The 13,610-nt window shown below is 55.3% G+C and overlaps 1 protein-coding gene across 1 annotated transcript; it reads left to right on the top strand.

The window, feature by feature from the left end:
- Nucleotides 1-2: 2 nt before the first annotated feature.
- Nucleotides 3-2,108, top strand: SNRPE (small nuclear ribonucleoprotein polypeptide E; the record flags this gene model as incomplete). The annotated part of the gene is made up of 4 exons (XM_019470324.1): nucleotides 3-53; nucleotides 604-666; nucleotides 909-987; nucleotides 1,727-2,108. Coding segments are annotated over 4 exons (249 nt in total), but the record flags the coding sequence as incomplete, so codon positions are not given.
- Nucleotides 2,109-13,610: the final 11,502 nt, after the last annotated feature.

Below are 13,610 nucleotides of genomic sequence, written 5' to 3'. Positions count from 1 at the left end.
GCTGCGACCTTAACGCTCCGCTCCAGAACCTCATCTTCCGCTACCTGCAGAACGTGAGTACCGCGGCCCGGCGGGGCGGGAGGGTCGGGGCTGCCGCAGCTTCGCCCCCTGTGTGAGGGGAACGCCCGGGTGCTCCCTGCGCGGGGCCCGGGCGCCACACCGGGTTGGGATTTCGGAGTTACTGGTGCGGTTTCTGAAGCCGGTTTCCGCTGAACTTGCCACCGTTCGGATACGTGAGAGGAACAGCTAGTTCTGCGCTCAGCGGTTCCTTCCCACGTTAAGGAATTGCCTTTGTAACAGGCGCTTGATCTTGCAGTCCGGTGTGCAGGGGTGTTTTTCCTGTGACGGTTTTAAAATCTATGCTGTTACACGTTCGTGTAACACACGTATACTTTAAGCGAACGCTTAAAGTACTTACAGAATAGTATAATACCTTAAAAATACCCGAGGACGTAACTGAACCCTGGTGTGAGAGTTACTCCTCTGAGCGCTGCGGAGCTGGAGTGGCTGTTGGTAGCGAGGGTCGCTCGATGCACAGGAGAGAACAGAATTGCTTGGAGTGTTTACGTCCCTGTGTTGCTCTCCTCCTCCATCATTTTGCAGAGGTCCAGGATCCAGGTGTGGCTTTATGAGCAGGTGAACATGCGGATAGAAGGCTGCATCATTGTGAGTATCGGGAGGTCCCCTTGTTATTCTTTTGATTGTTTTTTTTTAATTCAGATTTGTAAAACTATTTCTTCCTGTCAAGAAAAACTAGTGGGGGGGGATGGAGATACTTCATGCCTCTCCAATGAATCGTCTTAATTGTCCAGCCGACGTCAGCGCAGCTAATGACAGTTTGTATCGTTGTTGCTGAAGTTTAGATCGGGGGATGTAGCTCAGTGACTGCTTCTGTTGCTGATTTTTAGGGCTTTGATGAATATATGAACTTGGTGCTGGACGACGCAGAGGAGATTCACTCCAAAACAAAGTCAAGGAAGCAGCTGGGTACGTCAGTACGTCTGTGTAACCTGGGCGATGTCTGAAACCCGGTTGCGTGAGCCTTCCAAACAGCGACGCTTTAAAGTACAAAACACCTGAAGAGTGTTGAGTGTGAAGTACAGTGAGCAGATACTGGCCAGATCTCGGTTCCTGCTGTTTCTTGAGGTTTTGTTGAATGCGCAGGAGAATCTGCCTCTGCCCGAGGCCGGTTTTTTGCCTTTCAAACGCGCGTAACAACGTATGGACCGCGCTGCACTTTTTCTGCAGCCAGGGTGGCTGGAGGGGTCCAGTCAAACTCCTCTCAGCTACGTCTAACGCAGGTGGCCCCGAGCAACTCGGACACTTGCTGTGTCACCTCCCGAGTCAAAGCAGGGGACCACCTAAGTGGTGGTATTTAATGTTCGCCGCCTGCTGATGAGGATAAGCAGCAGTCTGTGACAGGTGCCGTGTTCGGGCTCTGAGTGGGGACAGAGTGCTGTTCAAACACCGAGCGCTGGAGTGGAGATTGTGTCTGAGACGTTGGTAGTGTGAGTTGTGAATGTGGGCCCTGCACGACCATGCTTACCGTCCTGTGGTGCGGCCAGACGGGAAGGGACTCTCTGTTACTGATAAAAACCTGGTCAGTTATTGTGTGGGCGTCTTCTCGCAGGCACCTTTGCCGTTGGTAAATGTTTTTTGAAAACGCGGGGTTGTCGTCAGAGTCTGGGATCTCTCTAATCCCCCGTTTCCTTTCTCTGTGTTGCAGGTCGGATCATGTTAAAAGGGGACAATATCACCCTTCTACAAAGCGTTTCTAACTAGGATTTGTTGTTCTTCGCTTAGAACAATGGCTGCGGTGCTTCGGGGTGAATAAAGTGCTAGTAGGAGCAGGAGAAGCGAGTAGGCAGGAAGTTATGCGTAACTGGGGTCACAAGCGGAGTGGAAAACCACGCGTCCCTTTGTACAAGTAATTTTTTTTTTTTTGTAGTTTGAAATGGTGGATGATGTCCTTCACAAATAAACGTTTTTCACATTAACTGTAAACGTAAATCTGCTTGCTTTCAGTCTCATGCCCTTCTGTGAGTGGAGGAGGGGGAGAAATGTATTCAAAGTGATTTTCACCGTGGATCTGGGCGTTCTGGAATGTTACGTCTGCGTTAGGTGGACAAGGTGGGCTCGTTCAGGATACTGGAGTGATGTGCGGTCCTTGAGCTTGTGTGGTTCTAGTGAGGGACTTGGAGCTGTGAAATAGTAATCCAACAGTTACAAACTTTACTGGTAGGCGTGCTTGTAAAATCACTTTTATCTTCAGGTCGGAGAAGGAGAGAGGGCAGTTGGTTTGGATTAAATATAATTTCTTGCTTCTTTGGGCAGAGTCTCTAGCTTAAACCATGGCACTGTTAAATAACTTGGGATATCAGATGTATCAGCTGGGGTTTTAATCGTGTTGGTTTATTATTATTACCTGTTTGAGGATCTGGCTGTTCTATTTAAGTTTCCACAAGAGAGCTGAGCTGCTTATCACATCAACAAGAGAGAAGTTCCCTGGCTTACTTGGGACCGTCGGTCCCCTCTGCTGCTTTTCTGGTGTGAAGAAAGAGAAAAAAAAGAAACGTTTTGACTGTAGTTGTAACTCGGAGACTAAGATTACCTGGATGGAGAGAAATGAATCTTGATACCCAGGCTGCACTAGAAATCATTTAACAAGCTTTCAGTATTTCAAAACTTGAATTTGTGTGTCATCTTAAGCATGAGAATTAATAAATTCACGATGGAAGATTTCTTGCTTCACAGGATAGAAATATATGAGTCTTCTGGCAGAGGTCATCCAGCGTGATGGATGACTGGTCCAAGAAGTCGTACGTCAGGAGTATCGTAGCAGCCGTTCGTGGTAAGAAACTTCTGAGAGGCAGCATGACATACTACAGTGGCTCAGACAGCTCCAGCTGCGCAGCCTGACGGAGTCAGGACTTCTGTATTTGTGCTCACAGGCTGCAGAGTCCTTTCAGCATCGAGTAAACAGAAATGACCTACCAGTGTCATTTAGTAATAGAAGTCATCACCAGAAGCTAGCACATATGGAATAAAATAGTATTTTGAGAGGTCACCTGCTTTCCATTTTGTCCTCGGCATACCAAGTGAGGCTTTCGGGGAAGGCGGGAATGAATTGTCTCAGTCAATAGTTCAGGTGTGGCAGTAAGGGGTATTTAGGACGCAGTGCTGTAAAATTTACCTGCCTGCGTCTCTTCGCTGTTACAGACAGATGATGGCCTTGAGACTCTATAAAAATGCACGCTCTCTTCGAAGTCATTTTGAAGTAACTTTGACGTAATCATTTCTCTTTCCAAGTGTTTGTAGCTTTTTACGAACAGTTAGTGCGTGTTGAGAAAAAGGTTATTAAATGGGATGTGTTGCATCACGTTGCTTGGCTCCAGTTTATCCAGGACCACTGAAATAAAACTGGCTCGGAGCCTACAAGGGTCTGTCCTTCTTCCACTTTGCACATGGCTGGCAAGCGGCTGCTTTTTGAGGAGAACTGGACATTAGGAGAAATAGCTCGTTCTTATCAGCAGTGCTGCTGCCAAGTCCAAATTGTGCACTTCAAGATACTGTAATGCCTCCTAAAGCTCCTCTGCTCTTTGATATTATCAAATTAGCGCGAATGAACGTCAATATTGGAGTAGGTTGATGATGGGAGGAAGGAAGTCCAGGCTAATCAGCTCTGAAGCATCTCGCAAGGTACCAAAATAGGCAGTAATTATGTGCGGGGCGGAGTTGCAGAAGAAAAGGAGAAGCTCCCCAGCAGGAAGCCGTGACAACTGCCGAAAGCCTGCAGGAGAGTCCAGGCGTGTGTGGATGTCCAGGAGGAAACACAGCCCCATTGTTTGAGGGAGTGCCTGGCAATGGAGCGTTGTGGTCCAAGAACAGAGCTTCTAGGCATTACCAGCACATAGATGGGGCACAAAAACAGTTCTGGCTGTGCCAAAACTGGCTTCCCAAGAAGCACTTGTCTGTCCTCACAAAAACCACAGGACTGTCCAGGCTAATCAGCTCTGAAGCATCTCGCAAGGTACCAAAATAGGCAGTAATTATGTGCGGGGCGGAGTTGCAGAAGAAAAGGAGAAGCTCCCCAGCAGGAAGCCGTGACAACTGCCGAAAGCCTGCAGGAGAGTCCAGGCGTGTGTGGATGTCCAGGAGGAAACACAGCCCCATTGTTTGAGGGAGTGCCTGGCAATGGAGCGTTGTGGTCCAAGAACAGAGCTTCTAGGCATTACCAGCACATAGATGGGGCACAAAAACAGTTCTGGCTGTGCCAAAACTGGCTTCCCAAGAAGCACTTGTCTGTCCTCACAAAAACCACAGGACTGACTCATCTAAATGCTTGCTGATTTTTTTAACCCCCAATCCTCCCAGCTTCCTGAGCGTTTCCAAGCTGCAGGCAGCAAGAAGGTAACGTCTCGTGAACCGCTTGAACTCTGCAGTGCCAGAATGAGACTCAAAGCTGGCTGCAAAAGAGTGCGGTAGACAGAAGGGGGTGCTGCGGGCTCGGCCAGCTCCCCCCTGCCCCTCCAGCAAAGTGTCATAAGCCTCGGCAGGAACATAGAGTTCCCCAGCATTCAAGCAGCTTTATTGGCTCCCAAACAACCTGGAAGAAAGCAAACCGGGCCGTCCGGTGCGGGACTGCTCTCAGACGGTGCGGTGGCCGGACAGGGTGCCTGGATCTCCTGGGCACCGGCACCTTCCCCGGTTCGTCCGCACCCTGGCGTGTCCTGCTCCAGAAGGGGATGAGGAGTAGAAGGTTCTGGTTTTGGCTGAGCCAGAGGCAGTGAGGAGGAGCAAGGTAGAGTGAACGCTTACAATTGGGCTCTGTGTTTAGAAAACTCCCGTCGCTTGGCTTTCTGCTGCCTTGAAGCCTGTTGTGTTTGCTTTTGCAAATTGTGCTTTTCCATAACGTGCAAATTCCTTTCCCTCCAGCGCGGGGGCGGGGGGGAGCAGGGTGGGTCGGGGGGGGGCATGTGTGAAGGTTCCTTTTGAAGAAGATGCCTTGAGGTGGCATTATTAGGAGCGCCCCAGCGTGCCGGATTATTGCAGTGGGATGTCGTGTTGCGGCGCAAATACCACGCTGAAGTGTTCACACATCTCTAGGAAACAAAGTGCTTGTGACGGGCTTTGCCAGAGAAAGTTTTCTTACCGCTACCAGCACTCGGATATCTGTCACAACCAAAAATTGAGCTGATGGTACTTTTAGATACCATCTCACCGTACCCGAATGTCTGTTTTGTAGAAACAGAGCTCGCTCTTTCTTAAAAAGCGAGTGATTGAGCCCTGCTTCTGCACTAATGATGGCACAGGTTGCATAAGAGAGCTCTCTACCATGCGGCATTTCAGTTTGAGACCATCGTGCTGCTTGTGGCAGGCGAGTGAGAGCCCGTCCAGATCCAGGTGGGGCTCTGCAGTGTTTGATTTTTTTTTATTATTTTTTTTTCCTTTCTTAAAAGCGTTAGCACCTTGAACAGCACTGGAAGGCGCTTTGAGTAAATATTTGCCCCTTTTCTCTGCCCGTGGCCTTGGGGTTCTGGGAAAAAGGCTGCATTTCTTCCCTTTCGCACTTGGGAATTGCTTGCCCTGGCCCAGCCCGGTCCTTTTGCGGGATGAGGCTCTCCGTGCTTGTGAAAGAGCCCCCCGAGGAGGGAGGCAGAGTGGTCCTGCCTTTCCAGAGGGGAACGGTTTCTCTGTGGTTCTTTGGTAGGATGCAATGATTTGTAGGACAGTTTTATGTGTGCTTGAACCTAAACCTCTGAGCCAGCCAGCTGCCTGCAGGTTGGTGCCCTTCCTGGCTCTTGAAAGGCGTCATTGCACTTTTGCTCAGGCTTCGTGGGATGCGGTGGGCTCCGTCCTCGGGCAGGACGTGGGTCTGTCTTGGCAGGAGCACCGCAAACAGGAGCAGACGCCTTGCGTAGCCCGTGGCTGCTTGCTGAGCTTGGGCTACCTTCAGCGTTTACTGTCTTTTCAGGCCTGTAACCTTCTGAGTGTCCGTAAAATAAGTAAACGGGGAGATGGGATGTGTAGCTGCGTGGGCTGTACAAGGGGAAAAATCACCTTTCCCTCCGTCGTGCTCTGCCACCACCCTTGATCCCACAGAGCTCCCTTCTCCCGAAGCCTCCCCACCTCGTGCTTCAGTGCACATTATCTGGGAACTTATTTCAAGTGTTGGTATGTTTTAAGGATTGTGTGCCTAAAAATAATAGTATCAAAGAGACAACAGTGGAAGGTCAAGGACTCGAACGGCTTAGAAGCTGTCCCCTTAGGGCAGCATCTGAATATGGAAAACTTGTGTGGAGGGCAGAGGCAGGAGCTGGGGGAGAGCAGCCTTAAAGCGCTGTAATGCTTTCCTAAATTCCCTGCCTGTTCTTGTTCCAGTCCCACATGGGGATGGAACCGTTTGGGATTATTTTTGCCGTTTTTCTCCCCGGGCAATAAAACCGGTCCCCTCTTTGGCTGAAGACGGGGTTGGTACCCATCACAAGCAGATAGGATGCCGTGGGGAGAGGAGTTTGCCGGGCAGCCATTTTGCCCTTCTTCCCCCGAAGTCCTTGCGGGAAGGGCTCTCGTCCGCACACAATGCCAAAAACTGGCTCCAGCAGGTTTTGTTCGTGGCAGTACCCTCCGTTGGCAGCCCACACACAAGGTGCCCAGCATGGCTGCCCCCCCGTCGTGCCTTTTCACATTCATACCCACCAGGGGCATCGTTACTATTGTTTGTAACATCTCTTGGAAAAATGAGTCATGGGCATTTTGCCTGCCCTCAGCAGGGAAACTCTGCCACATTAGCAGCAGCAACGCCCGCCCCCCCCCCGCGCCGCTGCCTCGCATACCAGCAGGCCCCTTCGTGCACGGAGCTGGACTTGCTTCGCTGAAGTCGGCCGATGTTAACCGCTTTTCTTGCCAGCGGTAACCTGGGCTGCGGGGAGGGTGTTGTTCCCCGATTCCCCGTGCACAGAAGCCTGGGCGGAGTTCAGCCCAAGGTGTCGTAGCAAACTCCGACACCCAAAAGACGACCCTGTTCCCATAAGTCTCCTTCCCTCCCGTGCCTCGAGCCGCCACGTTTAAGCCCGATTTTCCTGCACTTGTCTTTGGGCCGTGTTCCCACCCAGCACGGCGTCACGGTGGATAATGTTTTCTGGGCTTCTCCCGCAACGATACCAGTTTGTCTGCAGCAGAGATAGAGTTATTTACAGCTCTGCTCTGTGGGGCAGGCTGTCAGCTAACTGCAGGATTTGGGGTATAGACGCGGTAGAACAAAGCCAGGAGGTAGCTTCAGATTTGGGCAGTTTATTTTATTCACGCGCGAGTATTTATTAAGACCCAGGACGGTCGGGTCCTATTCCAGGTTTTGCCTGTCTCACCAGAAAAGGCGTACGAGATCAGGTTTGCAGAAGGGTTTGCCTTTACTGCAAGGGCAGTAAAGCCCTTCAAAAGCAGACGGAGCTTTCCTGCGGGTCCAGCCCTGATTCTGGCTGCTGCTTTTCAGAATTTTGCCTTATCTGCTATTCTTCAGTCTCTTGTCTGTGAAATAGGAGCAATATCTAATAGTCCCCTGGGGGGGCGATGGCTGATGGAGTGGTGTGATGTCCTCAGCTGAGTGGAACAGCGCTGCGCACCGACCTGCTGTCTCTGTGGCTCTCCTGCTGCCAGGCAATCTGGTTCATAAATAAATCTGAGTTTTCCGGGGACGCTTCCTTCCTTCCCTGTGCTCCCTGTTGGGTGGGTTAAGAGTTAAGGAGACTATTCAGGCGGTCATTTTTCATCTTGTAAACTGAGCTTGAAGTAGGCCAGGTCCAGCTGGTGAGGGATCTTAAAGGGTTGCCGGACCTCGGTTGCATTTTGTACGTTAAGATGCTACAAAATAGAGGGGAAGTTTGACCAGCGGCGGCCAGGGTCAGATGGTGTCCACCGTCCGGACACCAGCGTCCCCCCCTGCACGGGGACTTTTGACGTGCCTGACCGCGGTTTGTGTCAGTGGCACCTGCAGAGCTGCTCTCTGCCCCTCGAGCGCTTGTCACCCTGCGGAGCGCAGGCAGCCCCAAGCTGCTCTCGGGGCCCCCTCCCGCCTTGCCACGTGCAGGTGTCGGGGGGGACAGGAGGGCCGCGCCAACGGGAGCCACGCTTTGGGGGAGATGGGCTGTCGAGTTAGCAGTGCAGCAGGTACCAAGCATCCGCTCTTGAAAAGGCTTTGTTCTCAGCTGGGGCACGGCAGACCGTATTGCACCACTGCCTCCTCCCTGAAGTACAGTGTTTTGGAGCCCATCCCTTTATCGTAAATCAACAACAGAGCTAATATTCATATCGAGGAAGTGAGATAATATCAGAGGCCAAGGTGGGCTCCGAAATGAGTGCGTGAGACATGCACAAGTTTGGGGGGAGAGGGAAGGGGGGGCTGTGGTAGGAGCTCTTTATCTGAGAGGAAATTGCACTATTCAAGGGGGAGAGAGCGTGTGCGTGTGTGTCTACATGTGTGTGCGTGCACATTTGTGTAACACTTGCCAGGAGCATGAAAGAGCATGAAAGAGCCCCCGGTGCAGGACAGGCTTGCTGCCAGCTCCTGCCAACACCTGGGGTCGGGTCGGCACGTTGCAAACGCAGGCTGATCCCTGTGCACCCGGGCTGGGGTCGGTCCGGCCCCGACAAGGGAGCCAGTCACTGCCACCTCCCTGGGCTGGCAGCTTGAGAGAATGAGAGCGAGTCCCCAGGAGACCCGGGGGATCACGGCAGAAGCAGCCAAAGCAGCGTCAGAGCTCCCAGAGCTATGGAGTGCAGTCCCCAGGGGATGGGTACCCTTGGTACTCAGCGTGCTTGACCTCTGCAAACTGCAGCCGGGTTCCCGGAGGGAGGAGACATCCCCTCGCTCCACGGCGGAGACACGAGGCCCCAGGAAGCAGAGGGATTTGGTCAGAGGCAGGCAGTGCAGCAGTGCCAAGATCTAGCGTCTCTTATCACACCTTACCTGTTTTTCCCAAATAGCTGCTATCGATCCCCAAACAAATCCCCTGGTGCTTTTTCCAGAAATTAATCTTAGAGGCATTTGAGAGGCAAGGTCTACCCTCATCTGATTAGAAGCAGTGGGAATTCCCAGGATTAAAACATAAACAAACAAACCCAGGTTGAATTTGTACCTTTATTGCTTCCCTCTCTTTGAAAAACCCGAACCCTATTATTTGTTCTTGTGACGCTGAGCTTGGCTACCGACGGCCTGGGCTGGGCTTTTCCCCCTCCGAGGGTGACAAGACCGGAGGGTCGGCTGGTGCCCAGGCAGCGCCAAGCTGCATTTGGGCAGTGGGGAAAGATGCTCGGCGGCAGCTGATCTGAGCCCAGACCTTGTGCAGCTTCTCAGCCCTCCGGCGAGAGGGCTGCGGTCCAGGGAGCCGGGTGAGCGGTGGGGGGCCGGGCTGTGCAAGCCAGCTCTTCCAGCTTGTCTGGGACCTCTCTGCGGGTTATCCGGGAGGGTGGTTGGACCCCTGGGGAGGGGGGCTCCGCTGGGTCCGAACCCCGCTCCCCGCGTGGTGGCGGGGCACAGCAGCGAAGCTGTCCCAGGCTGATTGAGTTTCTGCAGGGTGGGCGTCCCCTTCCTCCGGCTGAGCTTGCCAGCGCTGCTTTGCCCGGCCCGGCCCCGGCCCTGAACCCCTCCTCAGGCTCAGCTTGGGCTCCCTGGATGAGTTACTCCCTTCCCCAGCTGTTGTGAGCAGCCTCATGCTGAAAGGGTGTCTCTGGGGAGAGCGTAGCTCTTTCCTGCTCCATCAATCTCCCATCCCACCTCCAGCACCGCCTGGTGTGCCGGGGCAGCGGCAGGCTCCGGAGGGCTCAGCTGTGGGCTAGAGACGGCTCCCTGCTCCTTCCCCCACCCCCAGCTTTTGCATCGCACCGGGATTTATTTTTACATAGGAAGGAGCTATGCAAATAAGTCCTGGGCCTGGGGTGCTGCACAAACAGTGAAGGGAGGACCCAGGGCTGCGTCGTCCTTTCCCAAGTCCCTTTGATGGTGCCAAGTACCTTTTCCTTGGTACTGATGGAGAAGTCGGGCCTTGCGGCGGACAACAGCAAACGCCCCTTGCTCTACGTGCCTGGGGGATGTCGGTCTTTAGGGGATGCTGCGTGATGAGAGGAGGCAGCAAAAACATAGGGACGTTGCAAGGCGGCCACGGTGCATCTCCTGCAGGCACGGAGAGGGGAGCACCAGCAAATGCCGCTGGGAGGGCAGCGGGGCCACAGCCCCGTCCAGCACGGCTGGAGCCTGGGCACCTCCCTGGGCTGCCAGCCAGCGGCGGCGCGGCGGCTCTACCCTGCTCTGCTGCAGAGGTGGATGGCTCCTGGCAGCAGCTGGGGCTTCGGCTCCCACTGTAAATGCTGCGTGGGTATTTTTTTTCCCCTCGCCCTGGCACAGGTTTGCTGGAGTCGGCAGGGATGGAGACAGCGACCTCAGCCCCTCCGGGGTGAACCCTCCCTGCTCTTGCCCCGTCTCTGTGGGGTGTGGGGGTTTCTCTGTGTGCTCCCTGCTCGGATGGGTGGTCCTGGCGCCTCTGCCTGTGCCGTGCCGTGCCCTGGCCTGTGCGGGCACAGGCAGGCTGTAGTGTGCCGTGCCTTTTTAGGAAGGGTGGTGGGGAGGGGGTGGGGAAGGAAACATGCCTGCCTCGTTATTTAGTGTCCCACACACAGAGCCTGCCTGGCCCTCGGGAAACCTCCATCCGCTGCGCGGCTGGGATCTGCAGCGAAAGCAAACAATGGGATCCCCAGAGACAACAATGCCCCATTGTCCTTTGAAGCCATAACAATGAAACAATAGACCACAGTCTGCTCCCTTTATTCCCAGGCACGCCCCCCCGCAGCCCCGTCCCGTGGCCCCAGGGCCGTCTGCGTTCCGGGGCTCACGCCATCCCCAAGGACCCGCTGCCGCTGCTCGCTGCCCCCCCATCCCGTTCCGCACGGTCCCATCCCTCGTTTGCGGGGTGAGTCTTTGGGGTCCCCGTGGCCTCTCTGTCCGCGCGGGTTGTGCCTGAGAGGAGAAGGAGGTGGCTTCTAGTGGGCTTTGATCCTTGGGGTTTCATCAGCAGGAGGGATGGAAAAGTCCTGTTAGGTCATGCGGTCCGTGCCCTGGAGAACAGCGGGGCTTTGTTGTCTCTGAGGATGGCCACTTGTCAGCTCTTGCTGTCACGGCACTCCCTGAAGGTTTCCTGGCGTATCCTCCTCCTTGTGAGGTTAGAAACAAACCCAGTGGCTGTGTCCACCCTGGTCGCTGCAGACACCCCCAAATGCTCTGTGGGAGGGTGGGCCTGGGGAGGAGGCAGGAGGGGATGGAGGCAGGAGGAGGGGATGGGGTGCGAGGGGACCCCACCATCCTGCAGGAGCTGGGGCACCTTGGGGACCTTTGAGCTGCTTTCCAGATGCCTCTGCTCTCTTCCCTCTGCCTCCTGGCTGCATCCAGCCATCCCCAAGGATCAAACCCTTAGATGCTCTTTGCTTCCCTGTGGTCCCCAGAAGCTGCCAGGGGCTGCCTCGGAGCAGAGGGGTGAATCCCCTCCCTGCTTTGCCAGATGGGCTGCAGCAGCCCTAGGCACTGGTGTCTGGCGGGGAGGAGGGGGAGGGTGCCCACCCTGCAGCCCCGAGGGTCCCTTTCAGAGGGTGCCCGGTCACCGTGCAGCATGGGGGAGATGCTGGGGGGGCACTGGGCAGCGGGAACGCTGCTGCAAAGCAGCCTTGGTGTTTCCTGCCATTGAACACTCTCCTCGTCCCTTCACTGGCTCCTAAAAGACAGGGACGGGGGAGAGCCAAGGTTGTCGTTAACTGGGGACCGCCAGGGCCAGGGCTGTCCGGCCAGGCTTGGATCTGGTGTGGATCAGGGCTCAGATCCCCATCCCGGCTCTGGGAGTCAGAGCGGGTGGCGTGCTGGACCTGGGCACCTCTCCGTGCCCCTGCTTCCCCAGCTGTGCTGGACCTGGGCACCTCTCCGTGCCTCTGCTTCCCGAGCTGTGCTGGACCTGGGCACCTCTCCGTCCCTCTGCTTCCAGCTGTGCGCGTGTGGCTGTAGCACATGGTCACCATCGTGTCTGCGTCAGCATCCTCGGCTCATCTGCCGAGAACGGGGCAGCAGCGAGTTGGGGTCCAGTTTGTCCTTTTCCCGGTGCTCGTTTGTCACGGAGGGAGAGGGGAACCCAGTGCCGGGCTTGGGGACACGGGGACACTTTGTGGTCTTCCCAAAGGCCACCGCCAGCCTCCTCCTGCACCCCGTGGGAGCTCCCAGAGGCCCCGGCCTCTCCGTGCCTCTGCTTCCCCAGCTGTGCTGGACCTGGGCACCTCTCCGTGCCTCTGCTTCCCCAGCTGTGCTGGACCTGGGCACCTCTCCGTGCCTCTGCTTCCCCAGCTGTGCTGGACCTGGGCACCTCTCCGTCCCTCTGCTTCCCCAGCTGTGCGTGTGGCTGTAGCACATGGTCACCATCGTGTCTGCGTCAGCATCCTCGGCTCATCTGCCGAGAACGGGGCAGCAGCGAGTTGGGGTCCAGTTTGTCCTTTTCCCGGTGCTCGTTTGTCACGGAGGGAGAGGGGAACCCAGTGCCGGGCTTGGGGACACGGGGACACTTTGTGGTCTTCCCAAAGGCCACCACCAGCCTCCTCCTGCACCCCGTGGGAGCTCCCAGAGGCCCCGCTCCTCCCGGTTACCTATAGGCTGGCAAACCCACCTGAATAGGTAATGAATGGGGGAGAGAAAAGAGCCCGGAGTACACTGTGTTTCCAACAGGCCGGGAACAATTGCTAAATACAAATCACACAGAGAAAAGGGAGAGAGAGAGAGACAAAAGAAAGAACCCCAGCACAAAGGAGAGGAATGAAATGGTAAGTAAAGTCAAACAAAAAGGAGCCGGGCTGAGACAAAAGAAGGGAACAATATCCCCGAGGCAATAGGCTCCTGAACAATGGGGACAGTGACAGCGGCACAAAGGCACACTGTTTGCAAGTAGACGTTATCTCACACAGCCACTGGCAGGCCTGGCCCTGGCGCTTCTATTTTCAGGGATGCTTTTGTGCTGCACTGAACAATATTCCTTGCATGGCTGCAGATAGAGATGAGGGGGGTTTGGTTCTTCTTTTTGCCTTCCCGGTGCCAGCTCTGTAATAAAAACAGGTTCAGCCCTTCGGAGAGCGGGGCAGAGCGAGGGGGTGGGTGGGCAGAGCCAGCCGAGCTGACCCACCGGTGCCAAGGACGGTGCAGCTTCGCTGGTGGACGAGCATCGGGGCCGATGCCACCTCCTGCAAGGGCCAGGCTGGGACCCTGCGTGGCTGCGGCAGAGCCGGCACCTCAGCCCCAAGCTTTGCATTTGGCCAGCTGCACTTGCAGGCCTGAAACCAGAACCCGGCAGACCAGAAAGATGGCTTTTCTCAGCTGCTTTTGTTTCAAGCACTGAAGTTTTTAACCTCTGAAGTGTGTGGGCTGGGACAGAGGTGCCCGCTGGGCTGAGACCCCCCCCCCTTCCCGCCCCGAGTGCTGGCAGAGCTGCCAGGCTGCTGCCAGGCATGGCTCCCTGGCATCCCTCCACACCCGTCCCCTGCTCCACAGCCACGGGCGAGTCACCCAGCCCCGGTGAGTAGAGGCGGCGGCACAG

Source organism: Aptenodytes forsteri, unplaced genomic scaffold (assembly GCF_000699145.1).
Source record: "Aptenodytes forsteri isolate BGI_AS27 unplaced genomic scaffold, ASM69914v1 Scaffold142, whole genome shotgun sequence".
In the NCBI taxonomy this organism is placed as follows: Eukaryota; Metazoa; Chordata; class Aves; order Sphenisciformes; family Spheniscidae; genus Aptenodytes; species Aptenodytes forsteri.
The sequence above is the reverse complement of the archived record's forward strand: the minus strand, read 5'-3'. Positions and strand labels throughout refer to the sequence as shown.